We start from the raw sequence: 27,716 nt of genomic DNA on the forward strand, positions 1-27,716 counted from the left end.
TCTCTTATTTGGGTTTGCTATGGAGCCCAGGCTATCCTGGACCTGCAGATCTTCCTGCCTCGTCATTTAGAGTACTTGGGTGACAGGCCTGAGCTGCCACACTTGGCACTGTGAGGATTTTTTTAAAGATCTAAATATTTTAAATGATGCGTATGCATGTGTATCTATGCACTAGTGTTGCCTGAGGTGACCAGAAAAGGACACCAGGTGTCCTCCCCCCACCCCCATGCTGAAGCCTTGGCTGGGCTGGACTCCAACTCATAGTGATCCGCCTGCCTCTGCCTCCCAAGTGCTGGCGCCACCACCGTCCGGCCCACTGTTGTTCTTTTTCTAACAGCCTCTCATAGGCAGTCCAGACTGGCCTCGAATTCACGGCGGTTCTCCTGCCCTGCCCTCCCTCACAGATCTGAGCTTTTTAAGGACTCAAAGGTCTGAGAAATGGGTTATTTCACAAAATTTGGAGACACACCGGTGTAGTGACACAGGTTGGCCGCCTGAGGGGGCGCTAGCCTCGCTTGGCCAGCGAGAGGAGGAGGCAGGATGCAGCCTTCGAAAGCGGAGAGGCTCAGAGTCTGGACCACGGAACGTGGAGAACAGAGCATCTCAGAAGACTGAGAACAAAGCCTCTTAGAACCAGGAACAAAAGCCCCTGCGATCTGACTAGTGGAACTCACAGCCCCACAGCACCTGGAAGACAAAAGACCTCAGATTCTCTTCTGGTCAAATCATGGAACGTTTCACCCAGGATCTTTTAAATTCCAGAAGCGTGTTGTTTTGATGAGACAGAAATTCGCCGTGTAATCCACACAAGCCTGAAATTCACTCTGGTGGCTCAAGCTGGCCTCGAACTCTCAATTCTCCTCCTGCCTCAGCCTTTCCTACGATGGAGTTGCAGAGCCGGTTTGAGCCGGTCCTGCTTAAAGCATAATCGTATCGTAAGATGTCCATTCCTTTTACTTCTGAGTGTCTGGGAAAGCTTCCTGGACGAGGAGGCGTGATCCGGGTTCCATCCTCTCTCGACGATCCTCCTCCTCCTGCGCAGACTCGGGAGCTGAACGTTCGGGAGGGGCGGCAGGAGCAGCTGCGGAGCCGTCACGTGGATCCCGTCTCTATTTATAGGCTACCCTTCCCCTCTACCCGGACAGTCCAATGGCAGCCAGAGCTCTCACGCAAGAGGGCGGGACCAGCTTCAGAACCGAGCATCTGGCACCAATGGGATTGGAGCAAGGGCGGGCTTGTTTCATTGTGATGTAAATAGGGCGTGGCCACAACCCCTTAGACTGTGCACGAAGGGGCGTGGCGAGTCTGATTCCCTCTGGTAGATAGTCGCGGGCATGCGTTGTGGGGGCGAGGTGGGGCGGGGCGGGGCCTCGCGTCACGGAAGATAGCAGCCAATAGTAGGTCGTTGTCGTGCCTCCTGGGGGCGTGGCCATGTAGATGAGGCGCGGGTGGGCGGCCCAATGGGCGGGCGCCTATGCAGATGAGACGGTGACAGCCCGGCCAGCGGGCGAGCGGGCGGGCGGGCTGCTGGGGCGGGGAGGTGGGACCGGCGAGAGGGGCGGCCGTGGGGCCCGGCCGGGCTGGGGCGGGGGGCCGCAGCCATGATCCGGGCCTTCTCGTTCCCGGTGAGCCCGGAGCGGGGTCGGCTGCGGGGATGGTTGGAAGGCAGCCTGGCCGGGCTCTGCGAGTTGCATTGGCTCCGAGAGAGGCAGGAGTACCGCGTGCAGCAGGCGCTGCGGCTGGCCCAGCCCGGGATGGGGGGCGCCGAGGCTGAGGACGAGGAGGACGCCGAGGAGGACGAGGATGCGGCAGCGGCGCGCAGGGCCGCGGCAGCCCTGGAGGAGCAGCTGGTAAGGGGTCGCCTGTCCGTGCGTCCATCCCTGCATCCCTCCCTCCCTCCCCCATCCGTTCCCCCCCACCTCCCATTCTGTGTGTCGCTCTGTATGTCTGGGAAACGTATGCTCAGGACACCGGTCCTAAGGTAGGGGAGCAGGAAGAAGGAAAGGGCGAGAGATACGACTCGAGATCTGGCCTCCCCCACCCCCAAATTGCGCTGATGAGGATGCACGGCCTCCGATGGACCTTCAGCATGGCCCCTGTTAACCGTCCTGGACACCTAGTGTGTGTCAATCCTAACACTCGGCTTCTTACAGTCTTCCCATCTCATGAGGGTTTGAGAGTCCCCATTTTACAGAGAAAGAAACTGAGGCTTAGGGACAGGAAGAGACTCACCCAAGGTCACACAGCCCGGCATTCAAATATAACCTTCCTCTGGGTCCCCGGCTACCCGGGCTCCATCTTTAAGTCCCGGGGTGCTTGGAGATCCCTGGAGGGGGCGGGGTGGGGGAAGGGGAATTTTCGGGCCTCTAGAGGGAAGGACTCACTGCTGAGAAGCTCACTGTCCCTGAGGACCCCCGGGGGCATTTTGGTCAACCCAGTAAATACTTCTCTCTTCTGCTTGGTCCCATGTCTCAGTAACATAAGGGAGAGCCTGAGGAAGCGAGTTGGGGATTGGCAGGGGGGGGCGGGGGGGGAGGTCTGACTCTCCGTGGCGCTCGAATGATGACTTTCAAATTTAAAAGACTCCAGTTCCCCGGACCCCACCCCCACCCCCACCCCGGTCACTTCTTGAGTCTGAAGACCCTTTCGGGGTGTCCCTCCCATCTTTCTTTACCACAGCGTCCCTGTTTCATTTTCTTAACCCTGTCCCTGTGGTCTTCCAAGAACTGCATAGCTTCCAAAACCAGGGGAGATCAGAGAATGGGTCGTAGTCTGGCCCTAGGCCCTCAGTGCTTTTCTGCCCCATGTCTGTCTTCATCTCTCTTCCCTTCCCTCCATCCCCACTCCCCTAGCCCATCCCGGTCCCTAAGCCTCTGTGTGTGTGTGTACGTGTGTGGTCAGAGCTTCCCGTTTAGGGAAACCTGAGCCGAGCCTGTGGGGGCAGGGAGGGGGCTCTGGCTGTTGCTGACCTCGGCTGCCCCCTCCCCAGATGGGAAGTGGGGAAAGGGGTTGAGGCCAGACGCCCAGCCCCACCCCCAACGGCCTGACCGTACAGGGAGTGGGACCTTACACATTCTTCTCCAAGCAGAAACAGCTGTGGGAGGCCCCGCCCCCTCCAAAAGTTACGAGATTTGGGGGGGGGGGGGGACGGCAGCGTGTTGATTCACTCCCCCTGCCCCAAGCTGCCTGGGCTTTGCCAGAACCCACCATCCCACTAGGAGAAGGAGGGAGGGCGGTACCACTGCAGACCAGTACTGGCCTGGCCTCTCTCCCTCCTCACTCTGCCCCTCACCTTCTATGTGTCTGTCTGTCTTTCTACCCCCACTTCTCTCACTGCTTACTCCTCTGTGCTGGCGATGAAGGGTGATCAGGAAGAGGGGACTTGTCCCTTCACACCCCACCCCTTCCCCACTGTCAGCAGTCAAGGCTCAACCCTGTCTCAAAGAGGAGGCTGTGGTGGACTGGGACAGGAACCTGGCTCTCTATATAAGCACCTCTGGTGTTGAGGGTTCCTGGGTCCTTCTGAAGAGGGAGTGGGGTCACCTCTGACATCTTATGGACACCTACATCTCCATCCATCAGTCATAAACACACTCTCTTTGAAGCAAACAACAACAACAAAACCCAAACCAAACCAAACCAAACCAACAACAACCCCCAAAGTTAGGCTTGGTGACTCTGCTAGACATGATGTGGGCATTTCAAATAATGAGTAGAGGGATTGCAGAAAATGGAGGCCTGGATATTGTGTGTGGAGGGGTCCTGTTTGCTCCTAGGAAGGGAAAAGGTCTCTTCCAGCAAGGAGGACTTGAGTTAGACTTGGTGTTGGAATGTACAGAGAGGTAAAAAGATGGTTAAGTTTGGGCAGAGAGTCTCCCGAGAGATGTCCGATCATTTAAAGATGAACTCGGGCTGCCTGTTCCCCCAACTCTTGACTCCCCCCCCCTTGTGGAAAAACTGAAATGGGAGCTGTGGGATTCACCTCCCCCCACGCCCTGCCCCCCCCCCAAATTCCATCATTTTACATATAATTTTAATTATGCAAGCAGTCTTTGAAATTATGCCTTGTGAGATACTCCCTTAGAAGCTAGCGCTGACAAAGAGCTGCTCTTTCTAACTCACTTCAGCCCTTTCAGCGAGCTTATCAAAGACCTGGCTGTAGGATGTCCACGTTTCAGGTGAGGAAAGTAGAGTCCAGAGAGGCAAGATACCTGCCTAAGGTCCTGCTGCTGGCCTGTGGAAGAGATGAGTTGAATCTTGGCCGCTAGGTACCAGGTTACACCTTAAATATTTCACTGTACCACACAGTTCCCCTCATCTCTCCCTTGACTTCCTATATTAAGAGGGCCAGGACCATTTGACCTTGGTGTGAGTCCATTCGAACTTTTTCTAATGTATCTACTCCTCCAAAAGAGTTAACATACCAGGAAGGGAACAAAGAACACTCCATAGAGCTTTGCTTTCTTATTTACCAGTACAGGGGATGGACCTGAGGCTAGACAAGTGCTGTGCTTCCCGAGCCACGCCCCCAGCCCCTCATTGGGGGATTCTAGGCAGGAGCTCTACCACTGAGCCACGCCCTAGCCCCTCCCTGGGGGATTCTAGGCAGGGGCTCTACCACTGAGCCACGCCCCCAGCCCCTCCCTGGGGGATTCTAGACAGGGGCTCTACCACTGAGCCACGCCCCCAGCCCCTCACTGGGGGATTCTAAGCAGGGGCTCTACCACTGAGCCACGCCCCCAGCCCTCTATTTTTGTTTTTAGCCTAGTTTTGGTTTGGTTCAGTGTTTGAGACAAGATGTCACCGTGTAGCCCTGGTTGGCTTGAGATCCACAGGGCATCCACCTGTTTAATGCTACCTTGTTTAACCCTTGCCCTCTTTTTGAGACTTGATTTCTCTATGATCCCTAGACGGGCTTTGAACTTTGCATGCTCTTGTCTTTGCTTCCCAGAGCACTGAAGTATCTCAAACCACAACCCCCACCCCCCTCGGCCTGCCTCAAAGGTTATGCTGTTTTATAAAATTCCCATTTCTTGGGTACGGTCCCAAGACTTTGCCCGTGGTCCTCAATATGTGGCCCCTCCAACCAAAGGAGACACAAGGTGTGGAAACAGCTAGATATACACATTTTGGGATTCCAGTCCAGGTCTGGTCAAGCTTAACGCCTATTGCCAACTATAGAATGGTGGCCCCCATAAGATTGTCACCACTGGGTGACATCTGAGCACTCTTGGCACTCAGGAGGTGAAGGCAGGAAGATTGAAAGTAAGTCCTCCTTGGCTACATAGGGAGGTCACAGTCAGCCTGGGCTACCCGAAATTGTCTCCAAACCTCAAAAAGATGTACTGCCTCGGGGACTGTAGCTGTTTTTGCTTACGGTCTGTAATGCCCCCATCATGATGAAGTCAAGGATGACACCATGTGTCCCCCGTGACTGTGATTCTGCCTTCCTCCCTCCCCTGCATGCTCCTCTTCTGCTCAGTACTGTTGTCACAGAAAATTCTGTCTTTGTCCAGCTTAACAGCTATATAGTACTCCACCACAGATGTTCAGGCATTCATTCGTCACAAGCTTCCTAAGTACGAAGCTCAAGGGAGAAGTGTGCCACTGTGAACGAAGCCGTCAGAAATCTCTGCCCCAGTGAGAAATCACTTCCTAGCGAGAGACACGATAAACAAAGGATGCTCTGATGTATATGTTTTTAAAGTGAGGAGCGGCGGGGGATGGGGGGAGGCAGAGTGGCAGGGTGCAGCATGGCAAAGGGACTATTTTAGAAAGGTGGGTGATGGGAGATCACGGTAGGAAAGCCCAAATAGCAGGAGGATGTGAAGTGGGGGGGGGCGTGGAGGGGGCCCACGCTCCACTCAAAGTGTGATGGTAACCAGGGAGTCAGGCAGCAGACGGTTCACTTGGGACATGACACAGACCATTGATGGCAGCCTGTGGCTTTTTGTATACACAGCCCCCCAACCCCCCAACCCCAGATGCCTCCTGGTTTTGCTAAAAGTTGATTGATTGTGCCATGAGCATCTGCACAGACCCGGAGTGGGAGTCTGTTGACCTTAGTTGCACACACAGGGCCACATTGGGGCTTCTGTTCAGGGCAGGGGCGGGGGAGGGGAGGAGGCCAGGCCTGAAGGAGTCAAGGGCTGGGGGGTGAGGGGGTGGGGAGAGGACCGTGACTGCTGCCCAGAGCCAGGCCAGGCTTTTCTGCCCTAAATAGGCAGGGCTGGGTGCTGGTCCCCGCCCTCCCGCCAGCCAGTGGCCAGGCCAGACAAGCTGCTTTTGTCTGAGGGTCAACTGTCTGCCCCTGGCAGCCTCTACCTCTGGTCTCACTCAGTCCCCTGTGAGCCATTCCCTGGTCCTGCCTCTGTGGCTTCCAAAAGAAGATAATATCCTATATCTTTTTTTTTTTTTTTTTTTTTTTTTTAAATTATAGAGACGGTCTCATTGCTCTGTTGCCCCCAGACTCATTAGATAGCCAAAGATGGTTTTGAACTCCTTATCCTCTTGCCTCTACCTCCCTAGTCAGTGCTAGGACTACTGGTCTTTTATGCAAGATTAGGGGTTAAACCCAGAGTTTCCTGCTAGGTAGGCAATCACTGCTCCGACTGAGGTCTACCTCCAACCGCAGTCCTGTGGGGTTCGCCTGGTCTGCCATCACTGCTGTAGCTAGACTGTAAGGCTAGACTTGCAGAAGGTTTTGCAGGAGGCACAAAAAGTTGCGGTTCTTTCTGCGGGGAGGTAGCAATGAGGTGTGCAAATTGCACTCCTTGTATTTCACATGAGGTAGCCAGTCTGCAGCAAGCAGGGAGCACTAAGTTCCTCCATAAGAACTTCTCTTTGAAAAAAAAAAAAAAAAAAAGAACTTCTCTTTGGTAGCCGGGTGGTGGTGGTAGTGGTGGTTGTGTTGGCGCACGCCTTTAATCCCAGCACTCGAGAGGCAGCAGCAGGCGGATCGCTGGGAGTTCGAGGACAGCCAAGGCTACACAGAGAAACCCTGTCTCAAAAAACAAAAACGAAATTCCCTTGGTGATAAGGGACTGTGCCCCCCCCTTTACCACTGAACTCTCCCACTGCATGAAGAATTTAATGCCCAGATGAAGTGTGCCACGCGCCAACAGCACCGCTCTCAGAAGGTGGAGGCGGGCAGGTCGCGAATTCAAGTGCATGCTCCTCTGCATGGCAAGTTTGAGGTCAGCCTGGCCTATGTGAGAGTGAGACTGTCTCAAAAAGGGGGGCGCTGCGGTACACCCAGGGAGATGTCTCAATACGGTGCCCGCCAGTTGAACATGAAGACGTGACTTTGAATCTCCAGGGCCCACATGAGAAGCCGGGGTTGGGGGGATGGCGGCGGGGGGGTAGAGGTGTGATGGTGGGGGAAGGCTGAGATCCACGGTACCGGGAAGGCACTGTCAGGAGGACTTTGGGGCGCATCGGAGCCAGGCTAGTCTGAGCAGGCAAGACCTCACAAAATAAGGTGAAAGCGCAGATGGTTCAGTTAGCAAGGGTTAGGAGCCCTTGTTAAGCAGTCATGAGAACTAGAGTTTGAATCCCACCACAGCGTGGTAAGCAGCGTGTCTCCCTAGGCCTCTAACTGCAGCTCTGAAGACAGCAAAGATAGGAAAGTCACTGAGGACCAAACCGCAGATTCAGGGCGAGATCTTGCCTCCAAGGAGTAGGCAGAGAGTGATAGAGTACCCTTGATGCCCCTCCTGTGGCCTCCACACTCAAGTACAGACACTCGCACAGACACACAGACATCTACCTATGTAGATAAATAATTATTTTAAGAAAATAAGATGGGATGCCGGGCGGTGGTGGTGCACACTTTTAATCCCAGCACTTGGGAGGCAGAGGCAGGAAGCAAAGGCAGGAGGATCGCTGTGAGTTCGAGGCCAGCCTGGTCTACAAAGTGAGTCTAGGACAGCCAAGGCTACACAGAGAAACGCTGTTTAAAAAAAAAGAAAAAAGGCAGAGGCATGCTCAGTTTGGTAGGCCACCACAGATGTTTCAACCTCTGTCCGGAGATGAAGAAGGAGCTGGAAAGATGGCTCAGTTGCTAAGAGCACTCACTGACTTGCAGAGGGCCCAGGTTGGATTCCCAGCGCCCACATTGTGGCTCACAACCATTCCAGTTCCAGAGAATCTGGTGCCCTCTTTCCATCTCTTTGGGTACTGCACTCACATGCTACATTCATATATTCAGGCAAAACACCAATGTCATATAATTAATTAGCTAATTAATTGATAAGGATGGCAGCCGTGGTGGTGCAGATAGGGGCATAGCTAACAAAGAACAGACAAGCCGGGCGTGGTGGCGTACACCTCTAATCTCAGCACTCGGGAGGCAGAGGCAGGTGGATTTCTGAGTTCGAGGCCAGCCTGGTCTACAAAGTAAGCCCTGGACAACCAGGGCTGTTACACAGAGAAACCCTTTCTCGAACATCAAAAAAACAGAAAGAAAGAAGCAAACAAACAACGGACAAAAGATGGGCCCTTGGGAAGTAGACGGGGCCACAGGATAAAGGCCGGAAGTCAGACAGAAGGACTTCCTAACAGGGTGGAGGGACGGAGTGCTGGCATTTCCGCGCGGATCTCGGCGGGGGCGGGGGCGGGGGGGCTTTTATCAGCAGGAGGCAAGTGGGCTGCGGAGCCTCCTGACCACTCTGTTCTCCCTGTGCTTCAGGAGGCCCTGCCCGGCCTCATCTGGGACCTCGGCCAACAGCTAGGGGACCTGAGTCTGGAATCTGGCGGCCTGGACCAGGAGAGTGGGCGCAGCTCAGGTGAGAGGGGAAGGGGTCTCTCTGGGACGCCCCAGTCTTTCTCAGTGGTCCCCTGGCTCTCCCAGACCCATCTCTTCCCTTCTCCCACCCCAGCCCCTTAATTGTCCCAACTTCTCCCCGGAATCCAGGCTTTTATGAAGACCCCAGTTCTACCGGAGGCCCAGATTCACCACCCTCCACCTTCTGCGGGGACAGTGGCTTCTCCGGATCTGGCTCCTATGGACGCCTGGGTCCCTCGGACCCCCGGGGCATCTATGCCAGTGAGAGACCCAAGTCCTTAGGTAAGGTAGGGTGGGGGGGCCTATGACAGCCAGAGGATGGCTTTGAGCATAAAATTAAGTCCAATTTTGACTTCCAGTTCTGGCTGGGACCTTCAGTCTTGGTATAGTTTTAGCATCTCTCTTCCTCCTGGGCATCCATTTAGCTAATGGGGTCCCAACAAGAGTGTCTACACCTGCATGCAGGTGTGTGGCTAGTCCTTCTGGTGCATACCTTTAATCCTAGCACTTCGGAGGCAGAGGCAGATCTCTGTGAGTTCAAGACCAGCCTAGTTTACATAGACTTCTAGGATGGCCATAGCACTGTAGAGAGAGACCCTGTCTCAAATACCAGTGGGAAAAAAACATTGCAGGGGGCGTCTATGAGAGTGGCCATCTTGAGAGAATGAGGCAGGAGGATCATACATTGGAGCCAGCTTTGGCTATGTATTGATACCCTGCATAAAAAAGAAGTGGGGAGTGCCAGGCATGGTGGTGTATGCTTAATCCCAGCACTCGAGAGGCAGAGGCAGGTGGATCTCTATAACTTCAAGGCCAGCCTGGTCTACAAAGCTAGTCTAGGACAGCTAAGGCTGTTACACTGTCGGGGGGGGGGGGAGTGGGTAGGCTGGAGATGTGGTTCAGTTGGTAGAATGTTTGCCTAGAATGCATAACAAGGCCCTGGTATGGGTCTCCTGCATAAGGCAGGTTCAAGGTAAAATGCCTGGGACTCTGAGCACGGGAGGTGCAGGCAAGCAGATGGATCAGAATGTTCTATCCTTGTCTAGAGGGAATTTGAGGGCTATATGAGACCGACCCTGTTGGGAGGGGGGAGATGCCAGGTAGTGGTGGTGCACCCCTTTAATCCCAGTACTTGGGAGGCAGAGGCAGGAGGATCTCTTAGTTCCAGGCCAGCCTGGTCTACAGAGGGAGTTCCAGGACAACCAGGGCTACACTGAGAAACCCGGTCTGGGAAAAATGAAAGAGAGAAAGAGAAAAGAAAGAAAAAGGGAAAAGCCAGCCATGGTAATTTATGCCTTTAAACTAAGTATTCACTCGGAAGGCTGAGGTAGGTGGGTCTCTGGGAGTTCATGGCCAGCCTTGCCTACATAGTGAGTTTCAGGCCAGTAAGGGTCTCTTAACTTTCTCCTCCTCCTCCTCTTCCCTCCTCCTTCTTTTGAGACAGAGATATCTCTATTTTGTAGCCCTACTATCCTGTAAGTCATTATAGACCAGGCTGGCCTCAAGCTCACAGAGATCCACCTGCCTCTGCCTCCCAAATGCTGGGATTAAAGGACTGTACCAACAAGCCTGGCCTCAAGGGCAAATTGACTTTAGCAAACATGGACAAAGCCGGGTGTGGTGGCGCACGCCTTTAATCCCAGCACTCGGGAGGCAGAGGCAGGTGGATCGATGAGAGTTCGAGGCCAGCCTGGTCTACAAAGCGAGTCCAGGACAGCCAAGGCTACACAGAGAAACCCTGTCTCAAAGGGGAGAGGGAGAGAGAAAGAGAGAGAAGGAGGAAGAGACAGAGGCAGAGAGAGAGACAGAGGGAAAGAATGAGAGACAGAGAGAGAGAAAGAGAGACACAGAGAAAGAGAGACAAGACAGACAGACCTTGCTTACCCTATCCAGGCTGGGTGACCAAGGGCTCCGTTTTATTTCTTCTCTCTTCCCCACCTCTCTGCTTTTTACAAGACAGGGTTTCTCTGTGTAGCCCTGGCTATCCTGGAACTCACTTTGCAGACCAGGCTGGCTGAGCTCTCAAGTGCTAAGATTAAAGGCGTGCACCACCACTTCTAGTCTCTATGTCGTCCTGGCTAGCCTCAGACCTGCAGCAGTTCTCCTGCCTCAGTCTCCACCAGTGTTGGGGAGTGTTACTGATGTGGGTCACCACACCCAACTTAGTTGTTGCTTGTTTGAGCCACACTCTCACGTAGCCCAGGCTGGCCGCAAGCCTGGTAATGTAGCTGAGGGCAACCTTAAATTCCTGACCCTTCCTACCTCCCATCTGCCCAGTGCTGAGACTGCAAGCTTGTGTCATTATGCACAACTTGGATTTGGAGTTTTTTTTTTTTTTTTTTTGCCGGGGGGGGGGGGGGGCTCCAACATGTTAATTAACTGAGATGGGCCTCTACCTCCTCAGTCCTGGAATGGATCACCACCCAGTCCGTTATCCATCTATTTATTTCACACTATTAAATTACTACATAGCTCAGGCTGGCCCAGAACTGGCGGTGATCCTCTTGCCTCCAGTTCTAGGCTAAGAAAGGCCTTTGAGAGCCCCTCTTCTCTCTTCGGCAGGCGACGCCAGTCCCAGCGCTCCGGAGTCAGTGGGCGCCCGGGCTGCAGTGCCTCGATCCTTCTCAGCTCCCTACCCGACGGCGGCGGCGGGAGCCGAGGCTTGCTCGTCCGCAGAGCGGCGTGCGCGCACTGGGCCCTTCCTGACGCCCAGCCCGCTGCACGCGGTGGCTCTGCGCAGTCCACGGCCAAGCGGACGTGTACCCTGCGGCTCCCCGGACGCCGGGGCCAGTCGGCCCCTGGACGGCTACATCTCGGCGCTCCTGCGCAGGCGTCGCCGCCGGGGGGCGGGTCAACCTCGAACGAGTCCCGGGGGTGCGGACGGGGGCGCGCGACGCCAGAACGGCGCGCGCCCACGGCCGCCCGAAGCGTCCCCGCCCCCCGGAGGCGCGCGACCCGCGCGGGAGCCGTCGACGGAGCGCGCCTGGGCCACGGCGTGGGAGGCGGAGGTTCCGCCCGAACCGGTGCCTCCAGCCGCCGCCTCGCCGCCCTCCAGCCCGGCGGAGGGACGCCTCGTGAAGGCACAGTACATCCCGGGCGCTCCCGCCGCCTCCAGGGGCCTCCCGGGCCGCGCCGCACGCCGCCGGGCTCCCCCGCTCACTCGAGGTCGCAGCGTGGAGCAGTCCCCGCCAAGGGAGCGGCCGCGAGCGTCGGGCCGTCGGGGCCGCCTAGCAGAGCCGTCGGGGCGTCGGGGATCGCCGAGGGCGCGCAAAGCGGCGCGCTCGCAGTCCGAGACCAGCCTGCTGGGCCGCGCGCACGCCGCTCCGCCGCCCAAGTACCCCACGGCCGAGCGAGACGAGCCCCGGCCACCCCGGCCCCGGCGCGGCCCCGCGCCCACGCCGACCGTCCAGGCATGCCGTCGTTGGCGCTCCACGGCCGAGATCGATTCGCCAGAAGGCCGACGCGCCCGAGCCCGGGTGCCCGCGCCGCGCGGCCCCGCGCCCTCGCCGTCCGCGCCCCCGCGCCGGCTGCTGTACGGTTGCGCGGGCAGCGACTCGGAGTGCTCAGCGGTGGGGCGGCCGGTGCCGCTGGGCCGTCGGATGCCGTCTGGATGCGCCCCGGGAGGCTATGGCGAGAGCGAGTCGAGCGCCAGCGAGGGCGAGTCGCCCGCCTTCAGCTCGGCCTCCAGCGACTCCGACGGCAGCGGAGGCCTCGTGTGGCCGCAGCAGCTAGTGGCGGCCGCAGGGGCCTCGCCGTCGGGGCCCGGGGTTGTGGCGAGTGGAGCGACCCCCGCGGGTCCTGCCAAGGTCTTCGTGAAGATCAAGGCATCTCACGCGCTGAAGAAAAAGATCCTGCGTTTCCGGTCCGGTTCTCTGAAGGTCATGACGACTGTGTGAGTCGGGAGGGGGGAGGGAACGGGTTTGGGCTCCACCTCCATGGCCTCCACACCCCTCCACTTCTCATCCGCGACCCTTTCCACACCCACCGTCCAAAGACCACCGGTTTTCTCTGCTTCCAAAGACCCTCCTCACTCACTCACTGCCCGCCATCCACAGCCGTCCTGGAGAGGCCGCCCCTCTCCCCACCACCACCTGGGAGGCGCCCAGATTGTCCCAGTAGAACTGGTTTTCAAAGCCTTGGACCAGAAGGCGCCCTCCGTGGGCTTCTCTTTCCCCGATCTGTGCAATGGATGTGTCCATGTATGCAAAAGCAGTAATTCCGTTCCAGGTCTCCCCCCCACCCCCACTTCCCCGTTTTTAGTTTTAGAAGCTTAGTCTGTACTCTCTCCATTTCTCTCACATAACCTGGTCATTCCCCTTTTCCTCGCCCAGATAGAGCTCCCTTCTCATTCACAAAGTGCCCCCTCCATGTCCCCCGGACCCTTAGGATATCCCCTGGGGCCCCCCCGGGTCAGAGACTTGTCTGACTCAGGCTATGCCTGCAGAGTGCCCTGGAAGAGGAAGTGGCACTCTCTTAGGGGCTTTGAGGGTCAAGTTGCCAACATCTGGAAAAGGACTCTTTTCTGCTCCATCATCCCTGGACGGTTATGGAGGATTGGGGAGGTTAGAGAGAGGGAAGAAGAGGGTTTCGATCTCGCGCCTCTCCCCACGGGGAGTCGGGGAAGCTGAATGACCCTCAGCTGTTCCAATCCAGTGGGGTTTTTTTTTTTTTTTTAATTTGTTTTTGTTTTTTTGATTAAAGAAATTACTGTATTTATTATGACAATGGTGACTCCCCGGTGCATGGGGGGCCAGATTCTGTGTGTTTCTCTAACCTCTTTGTAAATAAATGCACACTGTTACATATTCCCTGGACTCCGTGTTCTGCGTTAAAATGAGAGCACCTTCAGTTTACTGTGGAAGGGCAGCATGCAGAGCCAGGTGGTGGGCGGGTCCCAGATTGAATTTCAGCATCACTTCGTGACCCCTGACTTTTTCTTCAGAGGCCCTGACCTTTGATATTTGGACATCGTTTTATGTTTTCGTAAAAAGGGCAAGTCAAGATCAAGGCGTGGTGGCACAGACTTTTAATCCCAGCACTCGGGAGGCAGAGGCAGGCGGATCACTGAGTTCGAGGTCAGCCTGGTCTACAAAGGGAGTCCAGGACAGCCAAGGCTACACAGAGAAACCCTGTCTTGAAAAGCAAGCAAAAGATGGGGGATTGGGCAGTTGGTTGCTCTGCCTTGTAGCCAGGCATGATGGGAAAAGCCAGGGGGGTAGAGGGGGTAGAGATCTCTCCAGGCTGGCCTGCATAGTGAGTTCCCGGCAAGCCTGGCCTATATATATTTGTCTCATGGTAACATTTACTAATAATAACAACCCCTGTGTTATCGAGACAGGTGGTCCCTGGGCAGCCTGAGCTGGCCAGGAACTTGTTATAGAGCCCACATTGGCTTGAAGCTGGAGGCAATCCTCCTGCCTCAGCCTCAGGAGTTTAGAACCACAGAGATGCCTCACCATGTCTTAAAGCCATGTTCATTCTGATCCCCTCATGGTGGGGAGTAGGGGTGTAATTAGCATGTCTGTTCATCTGCTTTTTCTTTTTCTTTTTTGTTTTAATTTTTTCAAAAGGCCTATTTGTTTATTTTATGTATATGAATACGCTGTCTTCATGCACACCAGAAGAGGCCATCAGATCTCATTATAGACGATTGTGAACCACCATGTTGCCCCGGCCTGCGGGGTTCGACTAAAACTTGGGAGGAGGTTCACCTGTTAGAATGCAAGACACAAAGAAGGAGAGCAAGTCTGATTGATCAAACTCTCAAACTTTATTAGGCAGCAGCTTTTATAAGTCAGAAGGCAGGGAGCATATTGCTATAGCAACCCAGCTGCATGCTTTTCTCAAAACACAGGGAATTCCAGGCAGGGTCGTAATGTCCTGCCACCCAGGGTATCTGGCTCCATCTTTTGTCTAGCCTAACTACTAAACCATAACAGGGTTGCTTCATCTCTGTCTGTCTCTAGTCTAACTGCTGACCCACAACAGGGCCAGCTAGTTTCTGGTGAAAGGCAAGCTCTGGGAAAAACAGAGACTTGGAAGTGCAGGCTCTGACAAGATGGCTGAACATTGGCCATATGGCCTATTGTCCCCAACACTATGTGGTTGCCGGGAATTGAACTCAGGACCTCTGGAAGAGCAGCCAGTGCTCTTAACCGCTGAACCGTCTCTTCAGCCCCTGCTTTTTCTTTTAATTAATTAAATTTTAGTTTTTGCTTTGTTTTTTTTTTTGTTTTTTGAGACAGGGTTTCTCTTGCAGTTTAGACAGTCCTGGACTCACTTTGTAGACCAGGCTGGCCTCCAACTCAGAGATCCTCCTGCCTCTGCCTCCCAAGTGCTGGGATTAAAGGTGTGCGCCACCGCGCCCGGCTTACTTTTTATTTTTATGTGTATGAATGTTTTGCCTACATGTATACCTGGTGCCCACAGAGGCCAGAAGTCATCAGTTCTCCTGGGACTGAACTCAGGTCCTCCGGAGGAGCAGCCAGCACTCCTATGTGTCATTTGGCCCTTGGGCCTCCTCTCGCGTGAATTGCTCTTTTGTAGCCTTTACACTTTTTTATTTGTTTATTTCTATTGGTTAAGCCAAGCAACTATGCCTATTTCTTTCTTTCTTTCTTTCTTTTTCTTTTTTTTTTTTTGTTTTGTTTTTTTTTTTTTTTTTTTTTTTTTTTTTTTGTTTACACATTTTTTATTGGAGGGCAGCAGGGAAGGGGCCTCTTCCATCAGCAAGAGTATTCACAGGTTCTTCAGCCATTCTAAGCTTGGGCCCTGAGGGTCCTGGGGGTGGCTAGGGATATCGGGCATGTTCCCATCATCTCGCACAGGCACTGGGTGTGGCCTGGTTGATCATTTCTGCATACTTGGTGTAGGGGCTGATCATGGGCATAATTATAGCGAGGCCCCAGACAGAGGACACCACCAGCACCGGCTCCTTCGCCCAGGCATTCTTGAGGAAGGCGGAGATTCTCCTGGCCATCTTGGTCTTGGAGTGGGGACAGAGGGGAGAAGTAACAGGAAGTGATGAAGTGGAGTGTGGCTCAGTGAGTAGAGCACTTGCCTGTTGCGAATGAATCCCTAGGTTCCAACCGGGGTGCCCAGAAACCAGGCAGGGAGGGCCAAGCACATCTGGAATCCCAGCACCTGGGGAGGTGGAGGCAGGGGGAGGATCTGGAGTTTCAAGGTCATCCCCAGTTACATAGTGAGTTTGAAGTTAGCCTGGGCTACCTGAAAACTCATACACAGGTGACTAGGAAAGTGGATGAATGGGCCGTGTTTAGGGGCTGGGAGCTGGAGGTGTGGCTCAGAGGTAGAACTCCTGCTTAGCAGGCACAGGCCAAGAGTTGGGTCCTTGGCCCCCGAGAATGGTGGTGTTTCCAGAAGTTGTTCCCTATCAGGCAGCTGAGGTCAGAAGCGGAAAGGGAGTTGGCCAAGGCTCCCCAGGCCCTTAGTGAAGGCCCAAACCAATAGGAGTGGTTGTCCCACTCCCTCCCAGCCCCGCTGAGCTTTCTGTGCCACTGAGGCTGACCTGCAACACCTGGTCCTCCCACCTACATCTCCCAGGCTGCGGGGGATCTGGGATTGTGGGTGTGTGCCCCTAAGCATCTCTTCCCCACCTCTCTCTTTGCATGGTATGTGTTTGAAATGGGGTCTCTCTCACTCTGTAGGCGGGTTGGCCTTGAACAAGCTTATCACCCCGCCTCAGCCTTCTGAAGTGTTTATTACAGGTGCGCCCATTCCGCGCCTGGCTAATGGCCGTGGTCGTAATGCTGCCTTTCTCAGCATGTCTGCATCCTCATCTCTTCCTCCGACACAAGGGAGAGCTCTTCTGGCAAGGGTGGGGGTGACTTAAAAGTTGATAAGGAACATGGGAAAGGGTCAAGAGATAGGCATGGTAGCACATTACCTGTTAGCCTGCACTCTGAAGACAGAAGAATTGGGTTTTTTTGGGGGGAGGGTTGTTTTTTTTTGTTGTTGTTTTTTGTTTGTTTGTTTTTTGAGACAGGGTTTCTCTATGTAGCCTTGGCTGTCCTAGACTCCCTTTGTAGACCAGGCTGGCCTCGAACTCACAGCAATTCGCTTGCCTCTGCCTCCCGAGTACTGGGATTAAAGGTGTGCGCCACCATGCCTGGCAGAAGAACAGTTTTGAATTTGAGACCAGGCTAGACTACATGGTGAGTTCCTGGCCAGCCCCCTTGCAGCTCTTCTTGTTCTGAACCTCTTAAGCTTGCTATAGGGGCTCCAGCTACAGCCCAGTGGTTAAGAGTCTCTGTTCCTGGCCTGGAGAGATGGCTCAGAGGTTAAGAGCACTGGCTGCTCTTCCAGAGGTCCTGGGTTCAGTTCCCAGCAACCATGTGGTAGCTCACAACCATCTACGAGATCTGGTGCCCTCTGGCCTGAAGGGGTACATGAAGGCAGAACACTGTGCATAATAAATAAATCTTTAAAAAAAAAAAAAATCTGTTCTTGTTTTGTTTTGTTTTTCGAGACAGGGTTTCCTTGTGTAGACTTGACTGCCCTGGACTCGCTTTGTAGACCAGGCTGGCTTCGAACTCACAGCGATCCGCCTGCCTCTGCCTCCCAAGTGCTGGGATTAAAGGTGTGCGCCACCACGCCCGGCCAAAAAGCATCTGTTCTTACAGAGGACCCCTGGTTCAATTCCCAGGACCCACAGGGTGACTAACAACTGTCTACAACTCGAGCTCTAGGCATCCAACACCCTCTTCGGTCCTCCATGGACACCAGACACACATGTGGTGCACAAACATATATTCAAGCAGAACACTCATAAAATAAAACTAATTTTTAAACAACAAAAAATAATTTTTGGGACAGGAGAAATGGTTAAGAGTACTTTCTGTTCTTGCAGAGGACCTGGGTTCAGTTCCCAGCACCCACATGGTGGCTCACAACCATTCGTAAGTGCCTGCATGGTGCACATACTTACATACATTATACATACATATATACACATAAAATTAATCTTTTTAAAACATGAAAAAGAAAGCTGGGTATTGTGGCGCACGCCTTCAATCCCAGCACTGAGGGAGGCAGAGGCAGGCGGATCGCTGTGAGTTCGAGCCCAGCTGGTCTATAAAGAGAGTCCAAGACAGCCAAGGCTACACAGTGACACCTTGTCTCTAAAGATTTAAAAAAAAGGGGGCTGGAGAGATGGCTCAGAGGTTAAGAGCACTGTGTGTTCTTCCAAAGGTCCTGAGTTCAATTCCTAGCAACCACATGGTGGCTGACAACCATCTATAATTAGATCTTGTGTCCTCTTCTGGCATGCAAACACACGTGGGGGCAGAATACTGTATAAATAATAAATAAATAACATTAAAAAAAGATGTAAAAAAAAGAAACCAAAAACATGAAAAAGCCAAGTTGTGGTGGCACATGCCTTTAATCCTAGTACTCGGGAGACAGAGGCAGACAGATTTCAATAAGTTCGAGGCCAGCCTGGTCTACAGAGCAAGTTCGAGGGCAGCCAGAGGTAAACAGAGAAACCCTGTCTTGAAAAACCAAAAATTAGCCGGGTGTGGTGGCGCACGCCTTTAATCCCAGCACTCAGGAGGCAGAGGCAGGCAGATCGCTGTGAGTTCGAGGCCAGCCTAGTCTACAAAGTGAGTCCAGGACAGCCAAGGCTACACAGAGAAACCCTGTCTCGAAAAAACAAAAAACAAAAACAAAAAAACCCAGAAAAACCAAAAATTACCATGGGTGGTGGCAAACGCCTTTAAACCCAGCAAGTGGGAGGCAGAGGCAGGGGGTTCGCTGTGAGTTTGAGGCTAGCTGCTCTACAAAGCAAGTCCAGGACAGCCAAGGCTACACAGAGAGACCTTCTCTAAAAACAAAACAAACAAACAAACAAAAAAAAACAAAAAAAATTAAAATTGAAAACAGACATTGCTATGTAGCTAAGGCTAGCCCCACGCTGAATGCTGGGATTACAGGTATGTGGCACCTGTGGTTTCTTGCATGTTAGGAAGCGCTCTACCCCAGTTCCCTCCCCTACTACTTTTTGTTGTTTGAGGCAGAGTCTAACAATGTAGCTTTGGCTGTCCTGGAGCTCACTCTGTAGACCAGGCTAGCCCGGAATTCATAGTTTTGCCTGCCTCTGCCTCCCGAGTGCTAGGATCAAAGGCATGTGACACCGCCTCTCTACTGCCGTTTTTTTTTTTTTTTTTTTTTAGGCTGTCTTACTCTCTAGCACCAGCTGAGATGCCACTCAATATGTAGTCCAGGCTACCCCAGAATTTCCGCTCCTCTAGGTACCATGGGACTTGGTTTTGGACAAAGGCCACGTGACTTCTCTACAAGGAACATGCTAACAGGGTCAGAGGCAAAGGGCAGAAGCCAGATGAGGAAGCCAAGAAAATAGTCAAGCTGGAGGGAGTTTGTGGGAAGACACTGGATTCTGGACTTGCTTTAAGACACTTAATGCTTAAGGACTCAGCCAGTTGATGGCCTTTGCCACCAGGCCTGAGAACCGAGGCTCACAAAGTGTCCTTTGACTTCCACGCTGAGACTGTGGCTCAGGCACACACTTCCCTACACACACAATAAGTAAAACATATATATATATATAAGGCGGCTGAGGTCTGCAGATTAGGAGGGAGCTGGAAGTGATCCAGACAGTGTCAGTCTGTCGTCCTCCCTCCTTCCTCTAGCCTTTGGCTGGGAGACGGGTCGTCACCCTCTCTTTCCAGCTTTAAGTAAGCTAGATTTCTTCCTCAGCAGCAGCCTAGGCCAGATCTGGGGATAAGAACCAGCTGCGGGAGGCGCCGGGCTCGGCGCACGCCCAGGCCCCTCCTCGGCGCCGGCAGACACAGCTCCTTGGCTCCCCTCCCCCTCCCGCAGCCCCAGCCCGGGGGCCCTGGCACGTCCGGCGCGCCTGATGCTTTCCAGATGTGGGCCGCGTTCTCCTTCCAACCTGGCCCTGCGCGCCCACGAGGGAGGGGGCAGGGAGCCAGGGTGCCATACTCCCAGCTCCAAAAAGCCATCAGGGTGCCTCAGATCTGGGCCGAGGCAGGAGGGTCGCAAGTTCAAAGCCTCCTTGGGCCACGGAGTTCAAGGCCAGTCTAGCACAACTAAAGGAGAGTGTCTCAAAATGAAAAAGTAAAAAAGAAGGCTGTGGGTGTAACTCAGTGGTAGAGCTCTTGCTTTGCAGGTGTTAAGAGTTTGAATTCAAATCCCCGGCACTAGGGGGTGAGAGCTATCAGAGGCTGATATCTTTTCCCCACCAGTTTGGCTTCTCCGTGCAGGCGGTGAAAACCAAATTAGGGTTGAGCTGTCTGCAACAGAAGCGCCTCTTTCCTACCCCACCTCTTCCCAGGGTTCCAGGGTCCCCGCGAGCCAGAATGAAAAGGAATGTCCAAGCCCCGCCCGCATTCCCCACAGGCCACGCCCCATCGAACACACACCCCCCACAAAGCCCCGCCCCTGCCACACCCAAACCCCCGCTCCTCTACAGGCTCCTCCTCCGCCCTGTGGTCCTGCCAGGGATACCCCTAGCGCTCTTGTCTCTTGGCCCCCCTGACTTAGTCTCTGAGAGTCTGTCTCCAAGTCTCAGTCGGTGTGTCTGTCTCCTGTGACCTCTCCCAGTGCGTCCCATCTGTCCTGCGTCTGTCTGTCTCCACACTTAGTTCCCCTGTTTCTCTGCACCTCTCACCTTTCTCCGAAGTTCTCTGTCCCGTTTTTCCATCCTCTCGTTCTGAACCCCTCACTTCTTTCACCTTCTTAGGAAACCATTTCCCTCTCTCATCTTTCTCGGCACCCCTCTAATCTCTCCCCCTCCCCCGCCCCCAGGTCTTTGGTTTCTCTCTTCTGCAAGGCCGGCAGGACAATCTTGCCTTGGTTGCTCCTGCATGCGCTCCTCCAGTGATTTTGGCTCGCGGGCGCCCCCGTGTGGCCAGCAGTGGGGTGACGACGAGCGCCCTAGCAATCGATGCTGTGATGCAGCGCACCAACATTTAGAGGTGGTGCAACCCACGCCCATGTGAGGAGGGCATGCCTCGGGGGTGGTATTGGACGCCAGGAGATGATTAGGAATGACAAGGGGGGATTAAGTGGGTCTCTCCGAGTAACGTGTGATGTGTGGCTGACCACGTGACACTTTGAGACTATCAGTGAGGCCGTGAGCCGCTGTGTGTGCCGCCACACACCGGTGGGTCTTATGAGAAACTGGGTGGTCACGGGTGACACTGAGATGTTGTTGCCCTGCGTTTGTGATTGCCTGTGCAAAAGTGTGTGATTGGGGTCTCAGATGTGAGTGCGTGGGTGAGGCTGGGAGAATGCTGAGTGAGGAAGAGGGTGTGTGAGCACCGCAAGCATTTGTGGTACAGACCGTGAAGCCCAGCGAAGACTATGTACACGATTGTGTGTGTGTGTGTGTGTGTGTGTTAAACACCAAGCCATCTCATGTCAACAATGTATGACACCAAAAAGATAGTGTGTGGGTGTGACAGAGATTGCACGCGACTCTATCCGGGAGGGAGAACTGTGGGCCGTTGTGTATCAGGAAACTGACCAAGAGTGTCACCACAACACAGGCATCTCTGGAAAGAAAACTCTGTGATCCTGTGTCACACCGGGCAATGGAGTGCTTGGCAGAGAAGCCGAACTGAGTTATTGTATGCCGATGTGTGAGACGCAGTAACAACATTATGCGTTCGACGCTCTGCAATAGGGTCCCTGCCTGTGCGATGGTGCCGCCACATGCTATGCTGTGAGAAATCAGAAGTGACAGCCGCGGGCGTTCAGTTGAGCCCTTGTTTGTTGTGTGTTGTGTTGAGCGCCGTGGCACTACTGTGTGCACGAGTCTGTGTGCCGCTCTGGGGGGGGGGGTCACTGCGATGGGGTGATGGCGGCGCTAGTTGGGCTGTACGTGAAGGAGTGAGAGGCTGCATGGGAGGAGGAGAGGCTTGTGAGCGTGCGTGTACACACCTAGAAGGCCCATCTTTTCCTGCAAGTGTGAAAGAGGGACTCCAAAGAAAGACGCGCTAGAAACAGGAGTGACTGAAACACACAGAGAGAGAGAGAGAGAGAGAGAGAGAGAGAGAGAGAGAGAGAGAGAGAGAGAGAGAGAGAGAGAAAGGGAGATGACCCAGAGTCAGGCCCGGGGCGTGGAGACAGGTGGTGCCGAGGAGGAGGCGGTCCTGAGGGGCTGCACCTCAGGGGAAGGGGCGGGGCTGGGAAGGGGGACTAGACGCTGCCTCTCTCAGCTTCTGTCACCGCCAGCCGTCCCAGCCCCGAGCTGCAACAGGTAGGAGGCTCCTGTCCCGGGTCCCCAGTAGCTAGCTGGTTGGTGGCCACTATGTGTCCATCTGGGCTTGGATGAGTGAATGGGTGAAAGTAGGAATAAATGACTTTATACTTAAGTGAGTCCCCATCATCCCCTCTGTTCTATTTATCCCGTCCTCCCCGCCCCCCCCCCGCCAGTCTCTCTTTTCTTTCCTTGCTCCATTTCCCTTCTAACCCTGCCATGTCCCTTTCTCTCAGGGTCCCTCCTCTGCTAACTCCCTATCTCCTCCGTTCCTGTCCCCTCTGTCCCTCTTTCCTTCCATATACTCCTCCCTTTGTTCCTTCCCCTATCATCTTCCTTAACCATCTCTCCCCCAATATCTCTATCTCCACACACACCCCCCAGTCTATTTTTCTTCTCCATGCCCGTCACTTCTGTCACTCTGTCCCTCCCTTGGTTTTTCCACTCGTCCCCCTCTCTATCCTCTGCCCGTCAACAGGGCGGCTGGGTTGGCTTGCCCCAACCCTCTCCCCTGCCTGCTAATAAGCAGAAGGAGCCTTTGAGGTAGCCAGGGCTGGGGTGGGGTGGGGGTTGGGTCCCTGAGGGGGGGCAGCTGCTGCTGAGGACCTAATGAGGCCCCCTCTGCGCCCCTCCCGCCGAGATCTTAATTCTCAGTTCTCCCCGGAGTCGCTGCTAATTGGCCTGGGGAGGGGGGCCCCCCTTCCTGGCTCAGGCTCTATCCCCAGGGGGTGAGGGCACCTGTATCAGTAGATTCTGATCAAGCACCTGTGGCCCCGTCCTCCTGGCCTTCCCTCCTCCACCAGCCTCTCGGCTTCCCATCTGTGTCCCCCCCTCCTTCCTTCCTCGGGGCCCCTCTGCTCTTCCGCCAGCGACCTCTTGGTACATCCTACTGTCCTCTTGAATCGTCACCTTTTATTCTACCTGACTCTGAGACCTCCCATTAGCTCGAAGTCCCAAACATTTCTCCTGTTACTGGGTCAACACCATCGCTTCTCACTACTCCCCGGGGGGGGGGGGGATCCAGAGTGTTCCAGCCCCCAGCCCCGACTCCTGTCGGGCATTTAACCCCTTTCCTGCTGCAGCCATGTCCAACAACATGGCTAAGATCGCTGAGGCCCGCAAGACCGTGGAGCAGCTGAAGCTGGAAGTGAACATCGATCGCATGAAGGTGCGCTGACCCGCGGGGAAATAGGTTGCGGGGGGGGGGGGGGCGGGTTCTGCATCAGAAGGCGGAGCCTGGAGCTGAGGCAGGATAAGAAGGTGGGGCTCGGGCCGAGGGGGGCGTGGCCATCCCAGGCGTGGTTAGGACACGGGCGGGGATTTGGATGCACCCCTGGGACCAAGCCACCTGGGAGAGTCAACTGCATCTCTTATCCCTCGCCTGCAGGTGTCGCAGGCGGCGGCCGAGCTTCTGGCTTTCTGTGAGACGCACGCCAAGGATGACCCACTGGTGACTCCTATCCCCGCCGCCGAGAATCCCTTCCGTGACAAACGACTCTTTTGCACCGTGCTCTGAGCCCTCAAGACAACTTTGTCCTCCCCCGACCGCGTATGAATCCAATAAACTTAGTGACTTGCTGGTGCCTGCACTTTAGGGGAAAACGAGGCAGGGACAAAGGGTGGGGACCACCTTGGGCGGCCGGGGGTGGGGGGTGGGGTGGGGGCGGAGCTTGCGTCTGTCCTTATTTTTATTTCTGAGCGTGTGTGGAGTGAGAGCTGCGTGGATGGAGAAGCACTGCAGCCCCGCCAGAGATGAACACGTAGTAGCCCCGCTCTAGTTTGCATCTTTCCATCACCTCGAGAACAGCTGGCTATCGGCATGATAATTATTTCGCCGCTCAGGGAACTCAAGGTCCCCTTCTCAGTTACAGAGCTGAGAGATCAGGTCTGAGGCGCGAACTACAAGCTCTCTGTAGTCTCCTCTCCGCCACTTCCTCCTGTCCGGGATTTAGTGGCCTCTGCTCACCATCCCGGTTTCACGTCTTGTTGGCCCTACCACTGTCTTGTTTTTTCTTTCTTTCTTTCTTTCTTTTTTATTCCTTTTTATTTTTTAAATGCATTGGTGTTTTGCTTGCACGGATGTCTGTGTGAGGATGTTGGATTCCCTAGAACTAGAGTGACAGGCAGGTTGTGAGCTGTCACGACGGTGCTAGGAACTGACCCAGGGTCCTCTAGAAGAGGAGCCAGTGCTCGTAAACACTAAGCCAGTCCTGATTTATTTTATTTTTAAAGAATGCATATAGTATGTCTGTGTGTGTGAGTACGTGCGTATGAGTGCAGGTGTCCAGGGAGGCTACAAGAGAGGGTGTCAGAGCCCATGGAGCTACAATGAGAGGGGTTGTGAGCTGTTCTATGTGGGTGCTGGGAGTCGAACTCTGGTCCTCTGGAAGAGCAGTATGTGTCTGTTTGTTTTTCGAGACAGGGTTTCTCTATGTAGCCCTGGCTGCCCAGGACTCTGTAGACCAGGCTGGCCTCGAACTCACAGAGATCTGCCTGCCTCTGCCTCCTGAGTGCGAGGATTAAAGGCATGAGCCACCACACCTGGCTTCTACAGTATGTGGTTTTTTCTTTCTTTCTTTTTTAAAGATGTATTTGTTTGTTTGCTTGTTTATAGAGGGCAACAGATCACATTACAGATGGTTGTGAGCCACCATGTGCTTTCTGGGAATTGAATTCAGGACCTCTGGAAAAGCAGCCAGTGCCCTTAACTTCCAAGCTATCTTTCCAGCCCCGATGTGTTCTTTTTTTTTTTTTTTTTTTTTTTTTTTTTTGGTTTTTCGAGACAAGGTCTCTCTGTGTAGCCTTGGCTGTCCTGGACTCGCTTTGTAGTCCAGGCTGGCCTCGAAGTCACAGCGATCTGCCTGCCTCTGCCTCCCCAAGTGCTGGGATTAAAGGCGTGCGCCACCACGCCCATCCCTCTTTAACATTTTTTCATCTTTCTTTAACTTAAAAAATTATTTTATGTACATTGGTGTTCTGCCTGCATGTATATCTTTGTAAGAGTGTCAGATGCTTTAGGACTGGAATTACAGAAGACAGTTGTGAGCTGCCATGTGGTTGCTGGGAATTGAACCGGGTCCTCTGGAAGAGCAACCAGTGCTCCTAACTGCTGAGCCATCTCTCCAGCCTCTTTTTGTTTTCTTCTCCCCAAGACAGGGTTTCTCTGTGTAGCCCTGACTGTCTTAGAACTCACTCTAATTCAGAGATCCACCTGCCTCTCTGCCTCCTGAGTGCTGGGATTAAAGGCGTGCACCACCCCATCTCAAGTCCCCTTTTTACCTTCTTATTTAGAGACAGGGTTTCGCTGAGTAGCTGGGATTGCAGGCCTGAATCACCAGACCTGGTCCTCCACCTCACTTCTGTCTTCAAGCAATGGCCTTGTTTCTAATCCATCTACCCACCCAACCATTCATTCTTCCAAACTGTCCCTGGAAACAGCCCTGTCTTGGGCAACCCAGCTATGGCAGGACCCGCAGCCGTGGTTCTAGGGATCTAGATGCTGGTCTCATTGGGAAGAATTGAGGTGAGAGAGTTCAGAGAGAGAGAGAGAGAGAGAGAGAGAGGAGGGGGAAAGGGAGAGGGAGGGAGGGAGGGAGGGAGGGAGAGAGAGGAGAGCTAGTTCCTGGTCCAGCTTGAGGAGGTGGCGGGGGGGGGGTGGGGGGGTGGGGTCATAGGTCATAGAGGAGTTCCTTGTGGATAGGTTATCTGGGCTCTTATACAGGGTTGATAAGACTTGGGGACCTAGATAAGAAAGTCTTGTGGTTAGCCAGACAGTGGTAGTGCACGCCTTTAGTCCCAGCGCTCGGGAGGCAGAGACAAGTGGATCTCTGTGAGTTCGAGGCCAGCCTGGTCTACAGAGTGAGTTCCAGGACAGCCAAGGCTGCACAGAGCAACCCTGTCTGGAAAAAAAAAGAAAGAAAGAAAGAAAGAAAGTCATGCTGTTAGATGACCGCTGGGGAAGAAACAAATGAAGGCGTCGGCCATTCAGAGGCTCTCTCTGCATCCTTCCTGCTGTTATCTTAACTCCGGGTCCTGTGGGCTCCAGCTTGGCCATGTTTTTTTTTTTTTTAATTAAAAAAAATTTTTTTGCCTTTATTTTATGTGCATTGCTGTTTTGCCTGCAAGTATGTCTATGTGAGAGTGTCAGATCTTAGAGTTACCGACAGTTCTGAGCTGCCATGTGGGTGCTAGGATTTGAACTCAGGACCTCTGGAAGAGCAGCCAGTGCCCTGAGCCATCTCTCCAGCACTGGCCATGTTTTTTCTTAACTGTTAGAACACAGGACCCTGCTCTGTTTCCCGGTGCACACCCTGGAGCAGCGCACACGTAACTGGCAGTTGTGGTTTGGAGGCTGTTTTTGGCCTGGATGATGCTTAAACATGTTCTTGATTTGGTTGTGACACAGAAGTGATTCCTCATCAAAGTCCGTACTTCCTGCCTCCCTGGGGGTAAATTTTTGAAATGTATTTTTTTAATTTTTATTTATTTATTTTTAATTTTTTTGGTTTTTCAAGACAGGGTCTCTCTGGGTAGCCTTGGCTGTCCTGGACTTGCTCTGTAGACCAGTGTGGCTTTGAACTCACAGACATCCACCTGCCTCTGACTCCTGAGTGCTGGGATTAAAAAGGAGAGCGCCACCACACCCGGCCCATTTATTTATTTTCAACATGGGTTTTGGTTGGTTGGTTGGTTGCTTTTTTTCAAGGCAGGGTTTCTCTTGTGTAGCCCTGGCTGTCCTGGACTTACTTTGTAGACCAGGCTGGCCTCGAATTCACAGCGATCTGACTGCCTCTGCCTTCTGAGTACTGGGATTACAGGCGTGTGCCACCGCACCTGGCTCAACAGAGTTTTGCTATGCAGCCCAGGCTGGCTTCAGACCCACTACCCTCTTGCCTTGCTCCTCTGAATGCTGAGATTACTGCTTTATGCCAACATGCCTGGTGTTGTTATAAGGCTTCTGGGCGTTTCAGCTGGACAGTGTCCCCCACCATGCCCCATTGCGTCCCTGTTGTATGACTTTGGGAGGTACACATGAACAAATACTTGTCTGTCAATGACAGACAAAAGAAATTATTCCACCGGAATCTAGTTTGGGGACCCAATTAGCTTACTGAGATCACTTACAGGAACATTGGCGACTCAAAGGCAAGCTACATCACCGAAAAGCCCATCGCGGCCTGGGTGGTGACTCAGGAATGCTGTATCCTGAACTTCCAGCCCAGTGTGTTCGTAGCGCCACTGTTGGGTTCGGAGTGGAGGCAGAGAAAACTCATGTCATAGAAGCCTAAAAAAATGAAAGCTTTATGGCCTTGATCGGAATCCGTCTTGGCCTCATACCCCACCCCACCCCCCAAAAGAAAAAGAAAAAGGAAAGCTCTATTTCCTGCGCATGCGCGCAGGAAGGCGGCCAGTTCAGGATCTGAACTACATCCCGGAAGGGAGACTGTACAACATTTGCAATGGATGGGAACACAAAGCGAGGGGGAGACGGGGTGGGCTGTTGCACTGACCAATCATATTTTGACACAAGGGGTTGACTAAGGAAGTACATGTTTGAGGCTGGGCCTTTCCAGGTCACCTGGTTTCAGGTCCCCTTCTGGGATTTAGGATGATAAGGGAACAAAGTGGTGGGCAAAGCTGCTTGCAGTTAATTAACAGGCAACAACA

At 53.8% G+C, this 27,716-nt stretch overlaps 2 protein-coding genes and 1 pseudogene across 2 annotated transcripts; 2 read left to right on the forward strand and 1 right to left on the reverse strand.

Annotated features, from left to right (window-relative positions):
• The first annotated feature begins 1,541 nt into the window (after nt 1-1,541).
• On the forward strand, nt 1,542-13,015 carry Dact3 (dishevelled binding antagonist of beta catenin 3). Its single transcript, XM_051162469.1, has 4 exons — nt 1,542-1,850; nt 8,690-8,786; nt 8,915-9,067; nt 11,348-13,015. Exons 1-4 carry the CDS (start codon nt 1,602-1,604, stop codon nt 12,679-12,681), a joined length of 1,833 nt encoding a protein of 610 aa, XP_051018426.1. The 5' UTR covers nt 1,542-1,601; the 3' UTR covers nt 12,682-13,015.
• A 2,457-nt stretch (nt 13,016-15,472) lies between these two features.
• Nucleotides 15,473-15,764, reverse strand: LOC127202823 (NADH dehydrogenase [ubiquinone] 1 alpha subcomplex subunit 3-like; annotated as a pseudogene).
• A 6,220-nt stretch (nt 15,765-21,984) lies between these two features.
• Gng8 (G protein subunit gamma 8) lies at nt 21,985-23,621 on the forward strand. The gene is made up of 3 exons (XM_051162168.1): nt 21,985-22,049; nt 23,132-23,217; nt 23,437-23,621. The coding sequence occupies exons 2-3, from the start codon at nt 23,134-23,136 to the stop codon at nt 23,563-23,565; spliced, it is 213 nt and encodes a 70-aa protein (XP_051018125.1). The 5' UTR covers nt 21,985-22,049; nt 23,132-23,133; the 3' UTR covers nt 23,566-23,621.
• The last annotated feature ends 4,095 nt before the right edge of the window (nt 23,622-27,716 follow it).

The sequence above is a fragment of the Acomys russatus genome, chromosome 19, assembly GCF_903995435.1.
Source record: "Acomys russatus chromosome 19, mAcoRus1.1, whole genome shotgun sequence".
Lineage (NCBI taxonomy): Eukaryota > Metazoa > Chordata > Mammalia > Rodentia > Muridae > Acomys > Acomys russatus.

Coding starts and splice junctions, on each gene's coding strand:
- Dact3 (XM_051162469.1), top strand. CDS start 1,602: ATGATCCGGGCCTTCTCGTTCCCGGTGAGCCCGGAGCGGGGTCGGCTG. Junction 1,851..8,689: donor CAGCCCTGGAGGAGCAGCTG/GTAAGGGGTCGC, acceptor CCTGTGCTTCAG/GAGGCCCTGCCCGGCCTCAT. Junction 8,787..8,914: donor GGAGAGTGGGCGCAGCTCAG/GTGAGAGGGGAA, acceptor CCCGGAATCCAG/GCTTTTATGAAGACCCCAGT.
- Gng8 (XM_051162168.1), top strand. CDS start 23,134: ATGTCCAACAACATGGCTAAGATCGCTGAGGCCCGCAAGACCGTGGAG. Junction 23,218..23,436: donor TGAACATCGATCGCATGAAG/GTGCGCTGACCC, acceptor CCTCGCCTGCAG/GTGTCGCAGGCGGCGGCCGA.